The 26,324-nt window shown below is 37.2% G+C and overlaps 1 protein-coding gene across 1 annotated transcript in view; it reads left to right on the top strand.

The window, feature by feature from the left end:
• RAP1GDS1 (Rap1 GTPase-GDP dissociation stimulator 1) overlaps nt 1-23,295 on the top strand; it is a 238,173-nt gene extending 214,878 nt beyond the window's left edge. Inside the window, exons 12-15 of the mRNA XM_042781729.1 lie at nt 1,245-1,384; nt 11,052-11,178; nt 17,059-17,187; nt 23,168-23,295. Of these exons, the coding sequence (XP_042637663.1) occupies nt 1,245-1,384; nt 11,052-11,178; nt 17,059-17,187; nt 23,168-23,295 (524 nt within the window). The remainder of the gene's footprint in view (nt 1-1,244; nt 1,385-11,051; nt 11,179-17,058; nt 17,188-23,167) is intronic.
• The last annotated feature ends 3,029 nt before the right edge of the window (nt 23,296-26,324 follow it).

The raw sequence follows: 26,324 nt of genomic DNA, 5'->3' as shown, positions 1-26,324 counted from the left end.
GGAGAGATCCATTGTTGCATCTGGATATGGCTGCTTGCAAGCTTTTAAGATCCCAGTTGCTACTTGCTGAAGTAGAATGTGGAACGATGTTTGTGTGTAGTATGTTATGCCAATTGAGCTTGATGTCCCCTGCAACCACAGTCCCGTGCCCACAGGTCCAACTACTTGCTCCCTCTGGATAGCTGGCTGTGGCCAAGAAGTGACTACAGCATTGTCCCTTGTCAGCTCTACTATGTACCTGGAAATTCTTACAAATACACTTGTAGAAACATTGTCTGCCACCCCTATACATGGTCATGGGCACATTCCCCTCTGCATAAACATACCTAATTGTTCAGCCTTTCCACCCATCTGTCCCCTCATAGATCAACATTTGCTTGCATATGAACATTTTTATGGCACATACAAATGCATATATAGGAATATCGTCTGCCAGACCTATGTGTGTTCGTGGATATATTCCCATTCACTCATCCCTGATCTCTTGCCTGTTTACCTGTGTGTCTACCCATAGAGTACTGTTTACTGTTACTGATAATTCAGTACTGTGTGTGCAGTAGTATTTGCATTTATTATCTGTACTTCTTGTACACCTCTCTATGTCTTCCTTTTCCTTAGTGATACTGTGTTAGTCACATACTTTTGTTATATTGCTTTTCCCTTCAACCATATAAAAGCTGTCTCTTGACTGGCCATCTGTTTTTCCTCCCTTCCCTTCTCCTCCCCTCCCTGATAACCAACAAAATTTCCTTCCCTGTGTAAATCTTTCCTTGAGTCTTTATAATGTGGTCTCAACACAATATTTGTCCCTCTGTGATTGACTTATTTCACTCAGCATAATGTCCTCCAACTTCATTCATGTTACAAAGTGATTCACTGAAAATGAAGTGTGTGTGTGCTTATTTATTTATTTCTAAATTATAAATTCCTCTTTATATTGATAACTTAAGAGTCCTTAAGTAACATTTAGTGACTGTCTGCCAGAGGACTAACAGACTACTTAGTTCACCCGAGGGAATATAAAGTGACTTGTTTTTTATTTTGTATGAAAGTTCATAACTAAAGTTCTGAAAAAGCCAAATAGTCCATCAGATTTGTAATGTTTGTAGTTCTTGCTTTAATGAAATTGTTTGGTTGTGGTTTTCAGCTGTGGAATTTTCTTCCACCCTTATATCTTTACCAGTTATTTCTGTTGATTTCCTATCAGTGATTCATTTCTTTGTGGATTACCTTCTTTCCTATAGCAGAAGCTGCTGAACAACTGGGAAAAAATGTTAAATTAGTGGAGCGTTTGGTGGAATGGTGTGAAGCCAAAGACCATGCTGGTGTGATGGGAGAGTCCAACAGACTGCTGTCTGCTCTCATACGACACAGTAAATCAAAGGTAAGTTCCTGAGAAAACTGCTCAGTAGTAAACATTGTTGTTGTTGTTGTTGTTGTTTGCCGTCGAGTCGGCCCCGACTCATAGCGACCCCTCCTTGGGTTTCCAAGGCAGTATCACTACGGAAGTAGGATTGCCCAACCTTCCTTCCGAGGAGTGGCTGGTGGGTTTGAACCACCTGCCTTCTGGTTAGCAGTCAAGTGCCTTAGCCACTATACATTAGAGTGACCTTTTGGAAAACCTCATACCCTAGATCCTATATCCTGAGCTTGCATTTTTATGTATTTATGTATATTGTTCAATGTGAATTCCATGTAGACCTTTGTCAAATGCCTTACCAAAGAGATAAATACATTAATCAGTGATTCTGAGGGAAAAGATTGAAAATTGAGTTTTATTATTTACTTTTATTATTGCATAACATGTATTGAAACAGTGGCATCAACAATGAACTCAAACATAGTAACAATTGTGAGGATGGCGCAGCACCCAGTATTGTTTCCTTCTATTATATATAAAGGTTGTTATGAGTCAGAGCTGATTTGATGGCACCTAACAACAATACTCGTCTGTTAGTTTGTCAAACTGCGGTGTCTTACATGTTTCTGTGAGGCTGCAGGCTATGCCACCAGTGTTTTAAATACCAGGAATGTCACCTATGATTGACAGCTTCCAGTGGAGCTTCCAGACTAAGACAGACTGGAAAGAAGGATGAGGCCATCAACTCTGAAATAATTGGCCACTGAAAACCTTATGCATAGCAGTGAAATATTGTCTGATATATCACTGATAAACTTTATTAATATCTGTGAAACATTGTCTGATATAGTGCTGGAAAATGAGCCTCTGAGGCTGGAAGGCACTCAAAAGAAGACTGTGAAGTGATGCCTCCCTAAGGTAGAGTTGACCTTAATGATGTGGATGGAGTAAAATTTTCGGGACTTTCATTTGCTGATGGGGCATGCATGACTGAAAATGGGAAGGAATACCTGCACACATTCATTAATTACTAAAATATAGAATGTACAAAGTAAGAATGTGGGAAAATTGGAAGTTGTCAAAAATGAAATGGAATGCATGTAGATCAGTATACTAGGCATTAGTGAGTTGAAATGGACTGATATTGGCCATTTTCAATCGGACAGTCATGTGATCTACTGTGCCAGGAATGACAAATTGAAGAGAAATGGCATTGCATTCACTGTCAAAAAGAACATCTCAAGATCTATCCTAAAATACAATACTGTCAGTGATAGAATAATTATCCATATACCTCAAAGGAAGATCACTTAGTACTACTATTATTCCAATTTACACACCATCCTCTAAAGCCAAAGATGAAGATATAAAAGATTTTTACCAACTTCTGTAGTCTAAAATTGACCAAACATGCAGTCTTCGTTTCCAGCTTCCACATTCCAATCACTAGTAATGATCAGTAAGTACATCTTGATTGCATATTAAATTGATTTCAGATGGTAGGAGTTGGTTAAAATCTTTAATTTCTTCATCACTGGCATTAGTGTATATTACATAAAAATGAATAATAGTCATATTAACTGGTATTCCTTGTAGGTATATGGATAGCATCCCATCAGTGAGGCACTGTACTTCAAAATAGATCTTGATTTTTTTTTTTTTTTTTTTAAACAAAGAGCTTGTGTCCTTCCTCTTCAGTTTGTCATTCCTACCATAGTATACTGTATGACTATTTAATTCAAAATGGCCATCCCTAGTTCATTTCAGCTCAGTAATTCCTATATTCGTTTTTTGGCATACCATTTCATTTTTGACAACTTCTAGTTTTCCTAGATTCATACTTTGTGCATTCAACATTCCTGTTAATAATAGACGTTTGCAGCTGTTTCCTCTCATTTTAAGTGATACCACCTAAGCAAATCAGTGTCTCAAAAGCTTTACTCCTTCCACATTATTAAAATCTATTTCATTTTTGACAACTTCCAGTTTTCCTAGATTCATACTTCATACATTCCACATTCCTGTTAATAATGGATGTTTGCAGCTGTTTCTTCTCATTTTGAGTCATACCGTGTAAGCAAGTGAATATCCCAAAAGCTTTATTCCATCCATATCATTAAAATCAACTCTTCCCTTGTCAAATTTTGAGTGCCTTCCAACCTGAGGGGCTCATTTTCTAGCCCTGAATCAGACAGTGTTCCACTGCTATTCATAAAGTTTTCATTGGCCAATTATTTTAGTAGTAGATTGCCAGGCCCCCCTTTCTCATCTTTCTTAGTCTGGAAACTCCACTAGAACTTGTGCACCTTAGGTGACCATGCTAGTATTTGAAATACTGATGCCATAGCTTCCAGCATTACAGCAACACACACGCCACCACAGTATGAGAGACTGACACAAGTGGTGGTTTTCTTTGCCACTTTTCACTATTTTTAGTAATCTGACTTAACTGGTGGATATTTTAAGAATTAATATCTCCAACTTAGATAACGATGTAAAACTAATTGTAATTAGAAACGTTTTCCCATTAATTTGCTAAAGTCTTTGAAAAAGTATGCTCTTTGCTTTCATCTTAACGTAAATTTTTAAGAAAATCATAGACAGCATCTTTGGTTTGAACTCAAACTTGTTGAGTGATCAAAAATTCTGAATCTCAGTAGAGTCCAAGTACCAATTTTTATAATTGGCTGTGTTTTAGCAACTAATAAATCTTCTCCTATCAGGCTTTTATAGAAAGTGATAAAGCTATCCTTTAAAACCCTTTTCTGAGAAAAGCTTCCAGATATACTGTAATATACAGCTTATTCATTGCAGTTTTTCAGAAACTGATGTTATATTTAAATTAGTAAGGGATATGATAAAAAGTACAAAGAATTTTTATCAAACAAAGAAAACAGAAGATTCATAGATAGATATACTGTCAGCTAGGGAAGATCCATGGCTTGCCAATTCATCCCTTATTTTGTGATTCATCCTGAAAAGTCAGTCCACTATAGTGGAAGGAAAAGCAAGGAATGTATGAAGGAAATTTGTATATCAGAAATGAATAGCACTCCACTTAAGTGTTCCATTTTCTGGGACAGATACCTGCGCGCGCGCACACACACACACACACACACAACACCAAACTCACTGTCATCAAGTTAGATCTGACTCATAGCTACCCCTTCTTGAGTTTCTGAGGCATTATTACTACAGATGTAGATTGCCCGCCCAACCTTCCTTCCCAGGAGTAGCTAGTGAGTTTGAACTGTCAGTCTTCTGGTTAGCAGTCAAATGCCTTAGGCACTCCTCCACCAGAGCTCCCGATACCTGCACATTACCTTTTAAAAGGAAGTGCTCCTCAGGTGGCTATCAAAGACACACAGGAATAGGTCTCTTCACCTGGATCAAGAGAAGAAGAAGGAGAATTGGAAATAGGAGGAGAATATAGAATGTGTGGCTAATGAACTCTATAAACAACTGCCTCCTTTTTCATGAGACTGGAAGACCTAGAATGGTACCCAGCTACTGTTAGTGAACATTTTGATCACAGATTCCATGGAAGAGTCCTGATCCAAAGGGGTAAAAATATAGAACAGAATTTGTAATTCACATGGACTCTATACTTTCTGGAGCCATAGAAGGTGGATGAACTCTGAAACTGTTGCCCTCAAAAAATCTTTAAAATTTAAACCAAATATATCCCCTGAAGTCTCATCTAAAAACCAAACAGTAGTTTAGCTTAAGTAGTAAAAAATGTCTGCATTGAGCATTATGCTCTTTTAAGAACTATATGTGATCAAATTGATGACAGCAACTCAAAAGATTAGATAAGAATCTTAGGGTGGTACTGATTTTATGTTAATGAGAAAAGAATAACTCAGAAAAGGAGGGTGAAAATGGTTGTACAAGTCAGGGGATGTAATCAATGTCACTAAATTGTACATGTAGAAACAGTTGAATTAGTGTATTAAACAGTGTATATTCTCAATAACAAGAAATAAAATTCAGGGGGAAAAGAAAGAAAAGTTCCTCCTCCTTCAGCAGGTGTTTATTGAATATGACTCTGTGGAGTCACTTTGCCTGATACAGTGGGGTTAAAAATTTTTGTAAAAAGCATGGTGCATATCGTATGACTGCAGTGTAGTAAATTACTTTGTGTGGCTTTTCTACCCATAAGTCTTTGTAAACTCCAAGGTGGAATTTGCTATGAGCAACTGAGGAGCTCCTGATTGCTGAAGGTGTCCACCTGGAGTATTTCTGTTGGGAGTGGCACAAAACAATGTTTTGGGAGGTGCCCACTTTCTCTCAGGTGCTTAGAGTTCTGATGCTATAATTGGCTAGTTTGACCACCCTGCGGGCTCTAAAGGAGACCTCCTGGAGGCAGAACTCTCTCGGACTGCTGGTCGAGGAAGACTTGCTGCTGAAAGAGACATGGGCTCCTGAGACACGCGTTGCTGGGAAAGAGACTGTGAGAGACTGTTGGCTGAGGGATGGTGGGCTGGGAGAGAGACTGAGCATTCTTCCTGAATTTGAGTTGTAGCCTGGTGCTTCCCTAATAAACCCCATAATCTGTGAGTTCTGTGTGGCCACTGCAGTGAATTATCGAACCCAGGAGAGAGGTGGTGGGTGCTTTGGGAGGAACAGTTGGTGAAAGGGCTGGAGGGAGGCAGCATGTTTGGCCCTGCAATAATAGGCCTTGGGTTACTGCTGTCTTCCTCTTGTGAGATTAGAGGAGGTCAGAACATGTGGCCTCCTTGCCGTTTTTGCAATGACAGAAAGGAGACTATGGTAATATTAATAACTGTCCTTTATGGAGCAATATCTCTATGATGGACATGGTACTGGGTAACTTACAGATATCAGCTCTTCGCAGAAGACAGCTTTTAGTTATATGTTATTTCCTATCTATAGATGATGAAACTGACAGTCAGTTAGGTTATGAAGTTAAGTAACTAGGCCAATATTCAGATCCAGGCAATTTCACTTCAGGGTCCTTGTTCGTAACGATTTGTGATCTATGCAAAAGTTTATGTATTAAATTCATTTTAGTGCCATACACAAGGCAGTCATATAACATGTCTTGAAGAAGCTCTATGAATGTATTTTAAAATTATATTTTAACTTCAAGATACTTTTTTAAAAGGATATTGGTACCAATTAATTTACTACATTTCAAGCTGTTAGTGGTAGGATAATATCCATATGCCTACAGGGAAGACCAATTAATACAACTATGTTCTTCAAATGTATACAGCAAACACTAATGCCAGTGATGAAGAAATAGAAGATTTTTACCAACTTCTGCACTCTGAAACTAATGTGCAATCAAAAGGCATTGACTGTTACTGGTGAGTAGAATATGAAAGATGGAAACAAAGAAGGATTAGTAGTTTCAAAATATGGCCTTGGTGATAGAAATTACATTGGAGATCGTGTGATAGAATTTCACAAAACCAACAGCTTATTCATTTCAAATACCTTTTTTCACCAAAGTGAATGGTGACTATACATATGGAACTCACCAGATGGGATACACAGGAATCAAATTGACAACATCTGTGGAAAGAGATGATAGAGAAGCTCATTATCATCTGTCAGAATAAGGCTATGGGCCAGTTGTGGACTAGGTGGCTCAAGAAAACAGTTAAATATCATAACAAAATGTGCAAAGACCTGGCCTTAGAAAATCGAAAGGGAAGAACTCACTCAGCATTTCTCATGCTGAAATAACTGTAGAAAAAATACAAGCCTCGAGCTGCAATAATGAAGGTTTCTGTGGGCAAAAGTTTGAACCAATGAAGGAAGCTTCAAAAGAAGATGAAAGGAAAACACAGAGTCACTATACCAAAAATAATTGGTCATTGTTCATCCACTTTAGGAGGTAGCATAGACCAGGAACCAATGGTGTTGAAGGAAGAATTCCAAGCTGCACTGAAGACATTGGCAAAAAAACAAGACTCCAGGAATTGATGGAATAACAACTGAGATGTTTCAAGAAATGGATACAGCACTGGAAGCACCTGCTCACCTATGCCAAGAAATTTAGAAGAAAGGTACTTGTCTATATTTATGCCTATTCCAAAGAAAGGTGATCCAAGTGAGTGTGGAAATTATTGGACAATATCATTAATATCACACACAAGTAAACTTTTGCTGAAGATAATTAAAAAACTATTGCAGCAGTCCACCAACAGGGAACTGCCAGAAATTGAAACTGGATTCAGAAGACGATGTGGAGCAAGGGATACCATTGCTGATGTCAGATGGATCTTGGCTGAAAACAGAGAATACCAGAAAGATGTTTACCTGTGTTTTATTGACTGTGCAAAGACATTCGACTGTGTGGATCATAACAAATTATGGATCACATTACAGAGAATGGGAATTCCAGAACACTTAATTGTGCTTGGGAACCTTACATAGATCAAGAGTCAGTTTGAACAGAACAAGGGGGTGTTGTGTGGTTTAAAATCAAGAATGGTGTGCTTTTGGGTTGTATCCTTTTTAGTTATTCAGTCTGTATACTGAGCAGATCATCTAAGAAGCTGGACTATATGAAGAAGAATGCAGCAACAGGATTGGGGGAAGACTTAGTAATGACCTACAATATACTACAGTATACTACAGATAATATCGTTTTACTTGATGAAATTGAAGAGGACTTGAAGCACTTACTGATGAAATTCAAAGACTACCACCTTCAGTGTGGATGGTGACACCTCAACATAAAGAAAACAAAAATCTTCACAACTGGAACAATGAGCACCTTTATGATAAACAGGAAAAGATTGATGTTTTGAAGGATTTTATTTAACTGGTATGCACAGTCAGTGCCCATGGAAATAGCAGCCAAGACATTAAATGATGTATTGCATTCAGCAGATTTGCTGCAAAAGACCTCTTTAAAAGTGTTAAAAAGCAAAATGGTCACTTAGAAGACTAAGATGTGCCTGATCCAAGCTATAATATTTTTAATTGCCTCATATGCATGAACGGAGATCTGGTGGCATAGTGGTTAAAGCGTTAGGCTGCTAACCAAAAGGGTTATTCTAACCCACTAGCCACTCTGCAGGAGAAAGATGAGACAGTCTACTTCCATAAAGATTTACAGCCTTGGAAACCCTATGGGGCAGTTATACTCTTTACTGTAGGATTGCTATGAGTCTGAGTCGACTCAGTGGCAGTGGGTTGGTTTTTGGTTGCATATGCATGAGGAAGCTGGACAATGAATAAGGAAGATTGAAGAAGAATTGATGCATTTAAATTATGGCTTTGGCAAAAAATACTGAATTTACCATGGACCACAAGAACAAATAAATCTGTTTTAAAGATGCACAGCCACCATGTTTCTTAGAAGTGGGGATGGCAAGACTTCCTCTCAGATGCTTTGGACATATTATCAGGAGGGACCAGCCCCTGAGAAAGACATCATGGTTGGTAAAGTAGAGGGTTAGAGAAAAAGAGGAAGACCCTCAACAAGATGAGTTGACATTGTGGCTGCAATAGTGAGCTTAAACATAACAACATTGTGAAGATAGCAAAAGACTGGACAGTGTTTCATTCTGTTATACATAGGTTTAACAGGGTTGCTGTAAGTCTGATCTCACTCAACAGCATCTAAGAATACCAAACAACAGATAATTACTTTAAAAATATTCTATAATTCAGATTTTTTGCTAAATCATATTTAATCCAAGAGTTTTAAAAGAATAAAACTCTCAGTTGGGTGAAGAGAAAAAAATAAGTGCTAGAAATAAATATGACCTCATTGAGCTCATTATGGCAACTGCAAAGTTTGAAGACTGTAGAGTTTTCCATCTAGTATTTAATTTCTCCCCATATCATTATTCCCAGCTATCATTTGCTGATTTCCATGTTGACAGGATTGTGAAAATATTGCCTTTCATAAAACCAAGGACCAAGGAATTCCATTATTCCAACAAAGCATGAGTTTCATGGATGGTGGGCACATTTCTCCAGAGATGGGCATGCTTTGTGGCACAGAGAAACTGCACACTTCTGCCAGCCTCATGCTCCCCCTGGTTGGCCACATGGAGAAATTAGTTGTTACTTTGAAAAGGCTCTGAAATAAGAGTTTCCAAGACAGATCTCATGTAGGTGTTTCTGCCATGCAGTCCCAGAGTTTATCCATATAATAAAAATTGGAGGTTTGGCATTTCCTCTAGGTTATCTGGTCAGTGTAGCCCACTTCATCTGAAGAGGAAGCTCCAGTGTCAGTTTTTCAGATGTGTCTATGCTGAGTAGTATGATCATACAGTTGCAAATTTCTACCTCCTTTTATTCTGCACCGACCTATTCCAGTTCCTGTTTTGTGTGAGAAGCATTTCTCACACCAGATGATGTTCCATTTTCGTTTATGATGAAGTCATTGATTCATTGACTGAGAAATGATTGATGCTGAAGAAGTTACGTTCTGTTGGTAAGATTTACTGCCAAACTTCTGATGATGAAGCAAGCTACCAAAAACTGAGCCAGCCCACCACATGAGTATTTGGATTTGATCAGGGATATAGCACACACACTAAAATCCGTCGAGCCCTGTGCAAATTAGGCTACTCATTTTATTTTACCAGATTATCATGAGAGAGTCTTTAACTAGTTCTGAATATTTGTAAGTAGGAGTTACTTCATAGAATTATAATACAGGTACGGCTCACCTCGTCTCACCACAATGTAAATATTTCCTGAGACTGGGTAAGTACTGAAGGGTAAGAATCTTCTGAGTTATCAGATGTTAACTGTCTTGAGCAAAATGCACACTCTCTTTGTGAATGGTCCTGTAAAGTGTATGAACACATTTCTGGGTGCCTTAGAAGTATTTTTCAGGTGTGCAGACATGCAGCAGTATTTATACGTTGTGAGAAGCTGCTTTGAATAAAAAGGTTGAAACTTTAAAAAAAAAAAAAAAGAAAGAAATGTGACCAGTGTTTTTGCATTACTTTTATCAGACTTGATTATAAGTGCTTTTCATGTAGTAGCCTTTAAATTATCAGAAATCTAGGAGATACACACTAGTTTTATTCAAGCTTTATGATGAAGTCACTGATGTACAGAGAGGTTCAGTGATCTGATCAAAGCCAATGATGAATAAATGTTGATGCTAGGATTTACTGATTCCTCTGGACCCTACTCCTTTCTATTCCATGGAGAGCTATACATTCCATGGGAAATGGAAGGAGAAGAGAAGTTTCATTTAAGTTCTGCTCAAGTCCCTTTGTGTGTGTATTCTAGTTCTCTTATTTGTCAGGTCCAACCAAGGGGTAAAAGCTACCAAAAAAAAAAAAAAAAAAAAAAACTTTACCCATAGTGTTTGGGGGATAATAACCTGATAGTGAAAAATTTTAAAAAAGAACATTTTTTATTTCATATTTTGTGCACCTTGTGGCAAGTCAATATTTAGGGCAATGGTATTTTTCTTTGGCTTTGTTAACTTCTAGGACTGTATTCCTTGCCCTGGATATGAACTGCAATGGTCTTTACTACTCAGAGAATTTAAGTTGCCATCTTTGAAGAATTTATTTAAAACTAGAAGCTTTTTCTTTTTCTGCTGTAAATAAAAAAGTGGTTAAATGTAAGATTCATATAAGACACTGTCAGAACATCACTCAACAATAACTTTAGTGATTGTAATGCAGTTTATGTTCAAAATTAAAGTGTATAATTCTGTGATATTTATTTATTGTAGGATGTAATTAAAACCATTGTACAGAGTGGTGGTATCAAGCATCTAGTTTCCATGGCAACTAGTGAACATGTAATAATGCAGAATGAAGCCCTTGTTGCTTTGGCACTAATAGCAGCTTTAGAATTGGGTAAGTACTTCAATGACCTCCTCTTTTTATCTGGATAAGAAGCATAGGAGTAAAACAGAAGTCAGACAAAATTGATTGGAAGCATTTTACAAAAATTTTCTGCAGCTTTATCTATGTATATGGAAAATCATACTCCATAATTATCACAGTTGTTTCTTTTGGTTTTGCTTTTTGGCAACATTTTTAGTACTTTAGGGTTAGTTTAACTTTAAAATATTACTTTAAGTTATAGCCACTTACTTTAAGACAACATAGAGGTACAGAAAATATTTTCAGTGGGCTTCATGGAGAAATGAAATTGTATTTAGGGTATATAATAACAGGTATAGCAATGTGTTACCCTTTTAGTGACTCAGCCTTTTTCTTCCATCTCTGCTGGTTCTCTCTACTACTGATTATTTCTTTTCATCTCCTATTCTCTAACACATGATTCCTGTTGCTTTGTAGCATTGCGTTCTCTCTGAATTCTCAGCTTCTATGTTACTCTTTCATGTGTTTTGCATTCAGAATTCCCCAAAAGAAGAGCCTAATTGATTCAGTTAGTTTCTGTCTAACATGGGGCATTCCTGTTGGGAAGAATTCTTCATGAGATGCTAGCTCATAAGCATCTAGCCTTTGTACAGCAACCTTTGATTCAGAAACCAATCTCTGAAACAGATTAAGGCCTAAGGTCACTTTACACAGAAGGGGACTGTAGACTTGGTATAGGCAATGTCTTGATCAGTTCAAAGCTAATTCAATAAATCTTGTAACTGATCACCTCTTAATTCCTTCTGATGATTTATATCCATAATTCTCAAATGGACAAGCAGACCCATCCTAGCAAGGAGAAACCAAAAATCAAATTTGATGCATCTTCTAGTGTCAGATTTACTCAGATTTGAGGTATGAAAGATAAGAATTTTTCCTCTTCTTAATGAGTTTTAAATTTTAAAGCAATTTATAATTTTAACAAGTCAAAGGAATACTGTAAGTAGGTTATAAAATATACTTGGATATTGTCTTAGTTCTCTAGTGCTGCTGTAACATAAATAAAACAATGGATGACTTTAGCTAACAGCAATTTATTCTCTTACAGTTTAGAAGGCTAGAAGGCCAAATTCAGAGTGCTGGCTCTAAGGGCTGGGTAAAAGTCTCCTTGACCTTGGGCATCAGCTCTGCCTCTTGTTCCAGGCCCACTGGAGCTGGAGGCATCTCTTAACTCAGGCAGCTGCTAGCTGCTGAGGCTGACAAACCTAAGGTCGGCAGGTAAAATGGCATAGTACCAAGATCAGTAGGCAACATGGCAGGCTACTGGTTTAAGTCCAGGAACTAGAGATGAAGACTCAGCCAAATGCAGGATCCAGATGTGCCAGAAAGCTAGAGACCTTTCTCAAAGCTTTGCCATATATAGTCTAGAGACCTTTCTCAAAGCTTTGCCATATATAGTGGAAGCAGGCCACACCCCAAAGGCAACTCTCCTTAAATTGATGTAGGTGCTCACAGCAGACTCCACCATGGAGATGATTACTGTCTCATAGGGAATAACTGTATCCAGGTGCCACACCACTCAAAACCATGGCCCAGCCAAGTTCACACACCACCTTAATTACCAGAGATATTAAAGATAAAATACAAGAGTTCAAGAACATTTATTCCAACAGTAATGTTGGATCCGACTCAACGGCAATGAGTTTGGTTTTTTTGGTTACAGTAACTTTGATGTTGTGGTTAGAGATGCTTTGGTCTCTGTGACCCCTTTGGAGATTAGTTCTAGCCCTAGCCTAGCCTACGGTTACCATCTCCCACATGATTTGGGTAGATTATATAAGTCAGTCTAGAAGTCCACATACCTCTAAGGGGAAGTCTATGAAAGAGTCAGTGAGGATATTTAATACCAAACTGGAATCATGGCCTGATTTTGAATGGCTTTAAAGTAATGGATCAATTTCAGTATACTTTTTACTTCCCATCCTGGGATGAATATGGTTTTATGCCATTTATAACTAGTATCTTCCACACAAGCTATAATTTCATCAGCTTCCAAATACTTGAACATTTGCCTAGGTTACCATGCCATAAAACTCTATAAAATGACTATGTATCTTTACATTCTTTGTAATACAAATCATCCTTTAAAAACTGCATTTCTCCAACTTTATATTCCTACTGGCTATTTGATCTCAAGTTCTAATTTTTGTGGGATAATTATATATAATTTAAAAAATACAATACGATATTTTAAGAATCCTTATCCTCTTTGTGTGCGTTTGATAATTACAGATTGGCATGCATTTGTTAAAAAAAAATAATAGCTCTTTTGTATTCTTTGCCCAGTTTCTCCCAATATAATATTGCAGCCAGGATACTGATACTAACATGGTCCATCCGTCAGTCTTATTCAGATTAATCCCAGTTTTACTTCTATTCATTTGTACGTGTGTATGATAAATTACATACAATGTTATCACCTGTTTTGGTTCATATATTAATACCAGAGCATTTATTGCACAACTAATGGTTGAAATCCTTGAGATGAACTGGATGCTGCTACAGCCACCCTCTTGGATTTAGGTGTTGTTCCTTCATGAATTCCATGCCTGAATCTGTGGTATATAATTTTTAGGTGTCTCATTCGACCAGTACTAGTGGTATTTTGCTTTTTAGCCTTGGCACTCCAGTTATACTTTCTCTTGTGTTTGGCAGAGTAGCCACATTTGCCACAGGTCAACTTGTGAACATAGTAGGCCTTAGAGCCACAGCGGCAACACAGTGTGTGCGTCTTACTGCGACGCTATCTAAACAATGACATTCCCTAAACAATGACGTTCCCTTCATCATCTCACTTCTGCTGCCGAGACCAAAGAGCCCCCTGTGTTACTTTTATAACCACACATGCCTCCTTCCCACACTCATTCCCCACTGGCAGTTGCCACTCTTTTCTTTATTTCTAAAATTTTGCTTTTTCAAAAATAATTATGTAAATGGAATCATATAGTATGTGACTTTTTGGGATTGACTTTTTTGCTCAACTTAATAACCTAGAGAGTCATCCAAGTTGTTTCACGTATCAGTTATACATTCCTTTTTATGGCTGTGTAGTATTTTAAGTTATATACCACAGTTTAACCATTCACCTGTTGAAGGATACTTGGACTGATTCTAATGTCAAGCTTCTAAAAATAAAGCTGTTGTAAACATTCGTGTACAGGTTTGTGCATGAACATAAATTTTCCTTTCTCTGGGATAAATGCCCAGAAGTGCACTTGCTAGTTTGTATCATAGTTGAATGATTATTTTTTTAAAGAAATTGCCAAACTGTTTTCTAGAGTGCCTATACTATTTTATATTCCCACAAAAGTACATGAGTGATCTGCTTTCTCTGCATTCTTATGAGCATACGGTCTTGTCATTATTATTATTTTTTTTTAACCTATCTTGAGAGCTATGTAATGATTGTGGTTTAATTTGCATTGACCTAATGGCTAATAAAAAGGAGCTCTGGTGGCACAGTGCCCAAGGCGTTTGACTTGCTAACCAGAAGGTTGGTGGTTCAAACCCATTAGCCACACTGCGGAAAAACTTTGGGGCAACCTACTTTGGTAAAGATTTACCACCTAGGAAACGCAATGAAGGTTGCTATGAGTCAAAATCGATTAGATGGCAGTAGGTTTGGTTTTCTTTTCTTTTTCTTTTTTTTTTTTTTTAATGGCTAATGATGTTTAACATCTTTGCATGTGCTTATTTTATTTACTATCTCTTTGTATATATTCTTTAGTGAAATGTCTATCGTATCTTTTGCCCATTTTCTAATTGGATTGTTTGTTTTTTTTAACTCTTGAGTTATGAAAGTTCTGTATATACTCTAGATACTAGTTGTTTTCTAATATGTAGTTTGCCATTAGTTTCTCCCAGCCTGTAAATTGTCTTTTCATCCTCTTCACATGGGCTTTTGGTTGTTGCTAGGTTCCATTGAGTCAATTGTGATTCATAGCAACCCTAGTAGAACTGCCCTGTAGGGTTTCCAAGGCTGTAATCTTTACAGGAGCAGATTGCCAGTCCTTTCTCCACTGGAGCTGCTGGGTGGCTTCGAACCACCAACCTTTTGGTTAGCAGCCAAGCACTTAACTGTTGCATCACCAGAGTTTCTTACATGGGCTTTTTACAGAGGAAAAATTTTTTAAATTTTGATAAGGTCCAGATTATTATTATTTTCTTTTTATGGATTGTGGTTTTGGTGTCAACTCGAAGAACTCTCTTCTTAGTGGTAAGTGCTAAAGGGGCACCTTGGTTGCTCAGTGGTTAAAGTGCTGGGCTGCTAACCAAAATATTAGCAGTTCAAACCAGCAGCTACTCCACAGGGGAATTATGTGGCAGTTTGCTTCTATAAAGAATGCAGCCTCAGAAACCGCATGGGGCTGTTCTACTTTGTCCTGTATGGTCACTGTAAGTCAGAATCACTCTATAACAACAGGTTTAGGTTCCAAAGATTTTCTTATTTTCCCCAAAAAGTTTTATCATTTTACATTTTAAGTCTGTGTTCATTTTTGTATAAGATACGAGGTTTAGGTCAAGATACTTATTTTTGCCTGAATGTCTAATTGTTCCAGCACCATTTGTTGAAAAGACTCTTTTCTCCATAGTATTACACCTGTGTCAAAAATCATTTGAGCATATTTGTGTGGGTCTATTTCTGGGTCTTCTGTTCTGTTCCATTGATCTGTGTGTCTGCCTCTTTGCAAATACCACACTGTCTTGATAAATGTAGGTATATAGTAGACCTTTAATATGCTATTAAATTCTATGAAGTTGGTCCCCAACCCATGGTGACTTCATGCACAGCAGAACAGTTCTACACTATCCCCACGGTCAGTTGTGAATCAGACCGTTGTGATCCATGAGATTTTCATTGGCTGATTTTCAGAAATAAACTCTCAGGCCTTCCTAGTCTGTGTTACTGTGGAAGCTCCGCTGAAACTGGTTCAGCATCATAACAGTGTGCGATTCTCTGCTGGAAGATGAGTGGTGGCTACACATGAGGTGCATTGGCTGGGAATTGAACCCAGGTCTCCCATGTGAAAGGCGAGAATTTTATAATTGTGAACCAACATTGCTCCCAAAGCTTTGATATAGGGCACAGTAATTCCTCCTACTTTATTCTTCTTTGTCAAGATTGTTTCAGTTATTTTAGGGCCTGTTACTTTCCATTTAAATTTTAGAATAAGCTTGTCTATGTCTACAGAAAACTTTACTATAATTTTGACAGGAATTATATTGTTGTTGTTGTTGTTGTGTGCCGTTGAGTCGGACCCGACTCATTGCGACCCCTCCGTGGGTTTCCGAGGCAGTATCACTACGGAAGTAGATCACCCCATCTTCCTTCCAAGGAGTGGCTAGTGGGTTTGAACCACCAGCCTCCTGGTTAGCAGTCAAGTGCCTTAGCCACGAGTCCTTATCTTTTAAAGATACGTACTGAAATATTTATGGATGAAATGATCTGATTTATAGGATTTGCTCCTAAATTACTTGAGATGGATGAGAATGAGTGGATGAGAGAGATGAATGAAAGAAGACTGGTTTTAATAATTCTTCAAGATGGTGATAGGTACATTGGGTATCATTTATAATATCTGTACTTTTGTGTATGTTTAATGTTTTCCATAATAAAGTTTTTTTAATTGCCTCATATTAAAAGAAGTTGTGTTTTGGTGAATGTTAAGCCCAAACTCCTGAAATGTCTGCTGTTATCTGGGTTTCTTCTATTCATGAGGTCTAAATTGTTTTCAGTCTCTTTTGGAAGCTTTCACATGGTCACATTTTAGAAAAGGAACAGTGTTTCAATTGTACCAGCTTCCTACACTGTGATTATAACTTTTACTTAATTTGTTTCATATATATCAGGCACTGCTGAGAAAGATCTAGAAAGTGCTAAACTTGTACAGATTTTACACAGACTGCTAGCAGATGAGAGAAGTGCTCCTGAAATCAAATATAATTCTATGGTCCTTGTCTGTGCTCTCATGGGATCTGGTAAGTATTTATTTTATCATTTGATGTCCATCAGCATTTCGTTGACATTAAATATTTAATATAGAATAATACTGTGAAACCTGTGAGAGCCAGAACTCAACAGTACTGCCTTGTTTTTCTGATTCTCACAAGTTTTCCACCTTTTACACAGTGCAGTCTCCTACGACTTTCCTATCACTCTCTTTAGTGGAAAATATTTGAGTAGTCCTTCTAACAGGTTTCTGCCCTACATAGGTTCTGGCTATCACAGGTTTTACTATTGTAAATGCTGGCTTTATGTTAGAAATAAGTTGATGATGAAAAATAATTACTTTTACATTGAAAATATTCACAGAAGATTCTTACTATAACTATAAAAAGTGTCATGAATAGCAAATGTAGACAAAAATCAGTGTTAAGAAACTAATAGCTATATGTTTCATTAACCATGATTTTTTTTTTTTTCTTGTAATGACAGGTTTTGTTTTTGTATGGTATTATACTAACTAAAGAATTTGTTCTAGAAATATTGGCATACCTTAGTTTATGCTTCATGGGCATTTGAGTATATATTCTGCTGTCATTGGGTGGTATATTCTATAAATTTCTATTAAAAATTTATAGGGTTGTTGGTGGTGGTCTTCTTTATCCTTGCCGGTTATGTAACAAATTGGTTATTTTATCAGATGTTGAGAGAGAGGTGTTGAAGTCTCCAGCTATAGCTGTAGATTTGTTGATTTCTCCTTTCAGTTGTTTTAGTTTCTGATTCACATATTTTGGAGCTCTGTTTTAGATGCATACATATTAGGATTGCTGTGCCTTCTTGATAGATCAACCGTTTTATCATTATGTAATGTCCCTGTCTGTCTCTGATAATTTTCTTTGTTCTGAAGTCTATTATATCTGATACTATTATAGTTACTGCTGCTTTATTTTGATAAAGTTTGCATGATAGATCTTTTACTGCTTTTCTTTTTTTACTTTCAACCTGCTGTATCATTATATTTGAAAATAGCATATGTTTGGGTCATGTTTTTTAATTCTTTCTGTCCTTTTAAATTGGTATATTTATACCGTTTACATTTAATGTAATGATTGATGTATTATGTCTTAAATCTGTAGTTTCCTATTTAGTTTTCTGTTTGTTCTTTGTTTTTTTCTGTTTTCATTTTTCTGATTTCCTGTGGGTTGCTTAGACATTTTTTAGAATTCCATTTTGGTATAGCCACATTTTCCATTTCCATTTATAGTGTTTCTGAGTGTATTATTTTGTATAGTTTTTTTAGTGGTTACTGTAAGTATTACATTTTATATACATACTATCACAGTCTACTGGTCTGTCATTTTACTAGTTCAAATGAAGTATAAAAACCTTATAGTATTTAGCTTCCTTTTCCTTGTCTCATTTATAATATGCCTTAAATTTTCCTTCTACATACATTTAGAACCACATTAGTGTTTCAATTTTTATTCCAACCACCAAATATAATTAGAAAACTCAAGAAGAAAAATCTATTGTGTATTTACCTACATGTTTTGCTTACTGTGTTCTTCTTCCTTCCTCTGTTCCAAGATTCTTTTCTTTTTTTCTTTTTGTCATTTCCTTTCTGTTTAGAGAGCTTCCAGTAGCCATTTTTTTAAGGGTAGGTTTGCTAGTGACAAGAGTCCTCTTAGTTTTCCTTCATGTGAGACTGTTTTGACTTCACCTTTATTCCTGAAAGCATATTTTTCCTGGTTGTAGGATTCTAAGTTTAATTTTTTTTTTCCTCTAAGTACTTGAAAAATGTTGTGCCATTTCTTTTTGGCCTTTATTGTTTCTCATAAGAAATTATTGTCTTTTTAATGGTTTTCCCTCTGTAAGTAATGTGTCCTTTGTCTCACTATTTCCAAGATTATGTTTGTCTTTAGCCTTCAGAAGTGTGACTATGATGTGTTTTGGTGTGAATTTCTTTATTTTTTTTCACTCAGTTTAGAGTTTCCTTATTTATGAGAAGTGATTTTTCTATTCAGTCTGGGCATTTTGGGTATTATGTTGTAAGACTCTGGATCTTATTTGAACCTGTTTGACTATGATGTGTGTTGGTGTGGATTTCTTTGTTTTGTTTTGTTTTTCATTCAGTTTCGATCTTCTAGGTTCTTGATATGATGAGTGATTTGGGGGTATTATAAGACTATGAATTTAGTTAAAACCTATTTTAGTTGGCTTTCTTGATATCTGTAAAGCACAGGAAGGGGGCTGGGAATGCTGTCTAATTAGTGCCAGGTAGGAGACATTGGGTTCTCTACTCCACCTCTTTTGATACCTGAGGTGAGGAGCTTCTTGTTATTGCTGATAGAGGTAGGAATTCTGGCAGCCCACTAGGCTTCCACTGACACCTACTTGGCGGGGAGGAGTCGAAGTACCTCATTACTGCACCTCCATATGGCCACCACTGACATCATAGTGATGAAGAGAAGCCTCATTACTGCAAACTAGGCATGGAGATGTAGGCCCCTCTTGTAATCTCTACAGATATTATGGGAGTGGGGCCTCTTTACTTGACAGATGAAAATCCTAGCCCCCTTCTCAGCCTTGTCTGATTCCCCGTCCTGCTCCTGGGAAAGATTGGAGTAGCCTGTTACAGCCTGGCAAGGGTGGAAGTCTAGTTTCCCTCCATGGCCTTCCTGGTGTGGGTTTGGCTGGGGACACAATTTTTTCTGTACTTGGGATAGTATGGTTATTGTCTAAAAGTTTGTTCTCTTTTAGAAAACTAGTGCTTTTTTGGCTAAAGAGAGAAGGCTTATATTGGAGCTTTATTTCTTTGCACTGTTGGCATTTCCATGCTGCCAGCTTTTTACAGTCTAAATTTTGGATATAAGAGGCAAAACAAAAGCCCAGAGTACTCACCACCATGTCATTCTTTAGTTCCCTAGCCATTTTGCCTTCTTTTCTCCACCTTTCATTGTCTTGTATGTTTGTTGATTATGTAGTGTTAAATACATAAAAGGGTTTTTAATTGTACTTAGTGGGAGGAGTTGTTGTTGTTGTTGTTATGTGCCGAGTCAGCCCTGACTCATAGCGACCCCTCCTTGGGTTTCCGAGGCAGTATCACTACGGAAGTAGGATTGCCCAACCTTCCTTCCGAGGAGTGGCTGGTGGGTTTGAACCGCCAGCCTTCTGGTGAGCAGGCAAGTGTCTTAGCCACTATGCTACCAGAGGGAGGAGTAGGGATAAGTATATCTACTCCCATCTTCCGAATTGTTGGCATATGGTTAGTTTATATAATTGATGTATCATCATTACCCAGATCTTCCTTGTAAGAATATCTGGCCCTCTTACCTAAGGCCAAACATTCAAGAATGCTAAGGGGAAGAGAACCCCCCCCTAGACCCCTAGACTCTCTCCTTCAATAGTCTACCTTCTAGATCCAAAACCAAACCAAACTCACTGCTGTCAAGTCAGATGCGACTCATAGCGACCGCTCCTTGGGTTTTTGAGGCAGAATCACTTCGGAAGTAGACTGCCCAATCTTCCTTCCAAGGAGTGGCTGGTGGATTTGAACCGCCCGCCTTCTGTTTAGCAGTCAGATGCCTTAGGCACTGCACCACCAGAGCTCCCACCTTCTAGATAGTGATACTTTAAAGGAGTAACATGGATATCATCATAGTTTCCTGGCAACTACTTGAGTGCTAGTCTTAAAATAACCATATTTATTGGAGTACCTTTGGTAAAGAAAATGTTTTCAAGCCTGAATTTAAGAATTATGGTTAATGTGAAACTAGTTTAAACATCAAATCTAGAGTAGATGCCTCAGGAAAGGTGTTTCAAATAGAAATAAAGGATGAGAGAGAGAAAAGGGAAGGAAAGAGAGACAAAAAGAAGAAAGATTAGATTACTTGATAGTTTGACCATACCAAGAGTTTTATATCTCTGTCATACAATTTTGGGAGAAATTAATTATAAATATGTAGAAGATAAAGCATAACAATAAAAAAGAATTATTTACTTCAGAAAAAAAGTAATAGTTGTAAGAAAATGTAATAATACTATATTATGTGGCTCATCTGAGAATAGAAAGTTTATATAGTGTTACTGTATGGAGCAGTGGTTAAATTGCTCAGCTGCTAACTGAAAGGCTGGCAGTTCAAACTGACCAGCCACGTCATGAGAGAAAGATGAGGCAGTCTGCTTCCGTAAAGATTTATACCTTTGGGAACCCTATTGGGGCAGTTCTACTCTGTCCTACAGGGTCACTGTAAGTCAAAATCAGTGTGATGACATTGGGTTTATTTGTTTGTTTGTGTTTGGTGGTGGTAAGTGGTTCAGCTGAGAACAAAAAGTTTATAGTCTTAATGTATACAATGAATATTTGTTTAATTAAAATTGTGATATAATTGCATTGGAAAAATAGGAAAAGAGGAAGTTGAAGATAATGTGCACAAATAAACTAAATTTTCAAGTCATTGCAGGACTTCAAGTAGACTATTGTGGAACAGAGAACTGCTGCTGTTCTCTGTAAACCTTTTAATACTATTTAACTATATTCATGTATTATTTTGATTAAATAAAAATTAATTTGAAAAGTATATGCTCTAACCAGTGATATTCCCCTTTTATTGGTATGAGATGGACCCCTGAACCGTGCTAAAGGAGTTGTCACCAAGCTAAGGTGATACTGTGAAGGGTAGGGGTTGGGATGGTAAGCTAAGGCACTCACACAGATAAACAGATAATTGCCTAAAATATGCCCTGTTGCTTTAGGAGCTTTCAGTGTAGCTGCTCTCTTTATTAGGAGACATGAAAGCCCAATTAGGGTATTCAAGTCTGCTTTCAAGAAACAGTAATTTTAACAAAATTCTTTGTTATAATCAGATCTAGCCTGTACCTTTGGGAATGTAGTAAAACTATGTAAGCCCAAGCTGTACTGATGCTAACGAATATACTTTTGGTTAGAAACTAAGTCGTATATTAAAAAAGGAGAGAATGAGGATAATGCAGAGTGTAAATGTGCAAGTCAAATAATCAGGAAATGCAGAACACAGAGTTAAGATACAGGTACTCTTGCCACTTAGCTGATGTAGGTTTAAAAGAAATGAAAGAATAGTTACATCATAGACTTTAGAAAAAGACATTAAATCACTTAAGGATTTTTCCTAGTTTTGTAACTCAGTCTTACCAAAATAAACACATCAGTTTGGGGATTGTGGATTGAATGAATTAAACTTACTAGACCTGAATCTTCCCCTATAAACCAAACACCCAGTGCCATAGAGTCGATTCTGACTAGTAGCAACCCTACAGAACAGAGTAGAACTTCCCCATGGGGTTTCCAAGGCTGTAAATCATTATGGAAGCAGTCTGTCTTCTTTCTTCCACAGAGCAGCTAGTGGATTCAAACCACTGACCTATTGATTAGTAGCTGAATGCCTTAACCACTGTGCCACCAGAGTTCCCCTATAGTAGTTCTTAAAGTCTTAACAGGAGTTCTTTACTTTTCTTTAATTGGAGTTAAATGGAGCAAGAGAGCTGGAAGCAGGAGAAGAAACCTAAAAGGGAACCTAGTGTCACAGAAATTTGTTGAAAGAATATGAAGTGTAAAATTTTAATTTTCCACAAAATTAATTTGAGTAGATCTGAGACTTTGCCATAAGTCATTGGACTTTTTATTTGAATTGGTTATAGAGTTAAGACAACCTAGAAATCTCACAATAAGCTGTGTTTAACTCATTACACTAATCAACCTTACACCACAAAACTTGACATCGAATTCATCTTTATATAAATAGCAAATAAAGGTTTTCTGATGATGATGATTATATACCCTAAAAAAGACATCGTTAAAATAAATAAATAAAAATAAAAAGACATTGTTAGGCTACTGCTGTGTTTTTTCCAGAATTGTTTTTTGTTCTTTTTTTTAAATAACTCGTCTGATAAAATAAATATTGAGAAATATTTTAGGTTGTACACTAAAATTAGACCAAACAACAGAAGCATGTCTATCTTATTTTTGTCTTCCAGAATCTCTACACAAGGAAGTACAGGATTTGGCTTTTCTAGATGTTGTATCCAAACTTCGCAGTCATGAGAACAAAAATGTTGCCCAACAAGCCTCTCTCACAGAGCAGAGACTTACTGTGGAAAGCTGAGACCTGCCCCTCTCTGATACACAGCGTCATCCCCTCTCTGATTGCCCCTTTGTCCTCCATCCAGCTGCCTCTTCTGCTTCATTCTCTACCATATCACTTTGTGCATGCATGTGATGTTCCAATACCACTTGAAGAACTACTATAGGTACTTGCCCAATAAGATTTCTAAACCCATAGTTAGTGTGAACATGAATTTGTCAAAACAAGTCTCCACCCATAACTGTTCTCTTGTATTCCCGTTACTTGAGCTACATTAAGTAGAATGTGCATGTTGTAGCCCTACAATGATGTAAACTTGGTACTACATAATGACTTGCTCCTCACACTTGGTAAACTGCATAATTATCTACTGACAAATTAGAAACACAACAATGCAGCAGAACCTGTCTAGCTTATTAAAGATGGAATTGAATAGTAAAAATAGTTCCATTTTTGGTGCTTAGGAAGCACAGTGACCAAAAAAAAACCTCTATGGCTGCTCATTCATTAACCTTACCTACTAAGGTCAAACCTATGATACCTAGAGTTAAATCAACTTCCAGTGCTCTCACTCTTTACCCTGTGGTTTCTCCTTTTTCCTAACTATGTAGGATATTGAAACTGCCACAAACTTGTCAAGACTTCCTGAGGTTTTTGATTCCATATTTAATTGGCCGTCATCAGTAGCTTGATGTTGAAAACATTTGTAGCTTTCAGTGTGAAACTGAGGGGTTCAAGAACCCCTATTAGATTAATGCATCTTGTTTTTTGGATTCTAATATATGTGCATTTTCACCTCAGAACTTCTTCCTTCAGTTAATTAGCATCATCCAAGCCTTGTCTTTAAAAGTCACTTGGCACTTGTTTTCAACTGAGGAAATTGAGTATAGTTCATTGGAGAATGAATTTATTTGCTATTTTTCATCATTCAGTTTGAAAGCAAGAAGTTTCATTATTCATTGCCCTTTTAAATCTTATATTAGAATTAGCAGGACATAGAAGGGATTAAGAAATAAATTTGTAGATAAAGGAAGCAGGTTATAAAAGCCATAGTAGCCAGTCCAGTTCATGACCCCTTACCAGTAGGTGTTAGACTTCACACTTCCACTTTCCCACTGAGAACTGCAAAAGATTTTAAAGGCTCTAAGAGAGAATGGCAGAACCAGGACTCAAGAGATAGCAAAGACTCCCTTGATGAAATATAGTGTGCTCTTCACTGCCACTACTTCCACCAAATGAATTTTTAGAACTTCTAAATGCAATCTTTTTAAATTAATCAGAACATCTCTGTGATGCGCCAACCTTCTCCCCATGCCCAAATTTGACAACTACTGGCTTAACGGCAAGATGGCCTCCATTATGGAATGCTGCAGAACAACAGCATTTTCAGCCAAGGAAGTGACAGAAGCTCCTTCCTCTCCAACATGAGATGCTGCACATCTCTGTGGGGTGACCTAAGTTGAACTCTTAAGACAACTATAATTCAAGAAAGTTAAAACCCCAATGGAGGTATAAAGAATCTTTTGATTGACTGTTCACTTTGATGTCCAAGAAAGGGGACTATGTGAGTGTTTATGCTACACTTACTATAAGAATGTTTTTGTTTATTGTCTTCTGCTGGGCTGGATAGTGGACTATATTTTATTATAGGTTTTGAAAGACATCTGTAATGTTGCATAGTAGACTGTCCATATTAATAACTAAATAAATAAATAGTATATCAAACTAAATGGCATTTGGTTTATTTTTATTTTATCTTTATTTCCTAGGACAGTGCTTGCTTATTGTTGGTACTCAGTAATTATTTGTTGAGTGGATGAATGAATGAATTTCTATTTCATGACACTTTCAGACTGCCTGAACTATTTCTAGATTGATTGATTGAAATTAATATTTGTTTGTCCAACTTTAGAGGAATTTCTCTCTATATATAGTAGAAAATGCCTTTATTGAATAGCATTATGCAGAAAACCTTAGAGCAGAGCATCGTATAATTGTAGAAGAAATATGAGAGGAGCCATCATTTAAACCAGCTCAGCAATCAGTTTGCTGAAACACTAGGGAGTCCTAGTCTTTAGCAAAACAAAGTGCAATTTGCATTACCAGTTCTGCATACAGAAAGACCAAAGGCTCTACCCTTATGATGACAGGGTCTACCAAATTACACATTGCTAGGCCATGACAGTAGATAGGAGTCTGCAGAAAATACTATCCTTTACCTCCTATAACTTACTTTTAGTTCTAGAGTTCACCAATAAATTAGTTTGCTACACACTAAGAGTGAATCTTAGGGGAAAGAAGAAAAAGTCTCCTTCATTCTCAAGCCCCTGGATACAAGAACCAAAAACCAGACTCATTGCCGTCAAGTCGATTTCAACTCATAGTGACCCCTCCTTGGGTTTCTGAGATGGTATCACTACGGAAGTAGATTGCTCAACTTGTCTTCCCAAGAGTGGCTGGTGGGTTTGAACCACCAGCCTTCTGGTTAGCAGTCAGATGCCTTAGACACTATGCCACCAGGGCTCCCAAAAGGAGTCCTCAAATAGGAGGAGCTGCACAAAAAAAAAGTATCTCCTGTGCCAGGACTAGAGTATAGATGAAAAGCAAAAAGGCCAGATTAAAGTGAAGAGGATGCCTGAATGAAATGCACTAGAGTGTGTCTGCCCATTAAACCAGTTGCCATTGACTCCATTCCAACTCATGATAACCCCTTGTGTGTCAGAATAGAACTGACTTCCACAGGGTTTTCAGCGGCTGATTTTTTGGAAGTAGATTGCCAGGACTTTCTTCCGAGGTTCCTCTGGATGGACTCAAACCTCCAACCATTTGGTTACAGCAAAGTGCATTAACTGCTTGCTCCACTCAGGGATTCACTCTCCCTATTATTCCTTGGAATCTTGCTAAGTATCTGCCCAGTCTTTAACCTCATTGTGCGTAAAGCAAAATTGATCAAATATTGGGCCATCATAATGTTTTCCCTTAGGCAAAATGTTTTGAGTGTAGTTTCTGATAGCAATGGAGATGTGAAACAAAATTTTTCATTTTTAAAA

Source organism: Orycteropus afer, unplaced genomic scaffold, assembly GCF_000298275.1.
Source record: "Orycteropus afer afer isolate SDZICR_OR568_19922 unplaced genomic scaffold, OryAfe1.0 scaffold00159, whole genome shotgun sequence".
In the NCBI taxonomy this organism is placed as follows: Eukaryota; Metazoa; Chordata; class Mammalia; order Tubulidentata; family Orycteropodidae; genus Orycteropus; species Orycteropus afer.
Note: the sequence above shows the minus strand (reverse complement) of the source record. Positions and strands in the feature narration are given on the sequence as shown.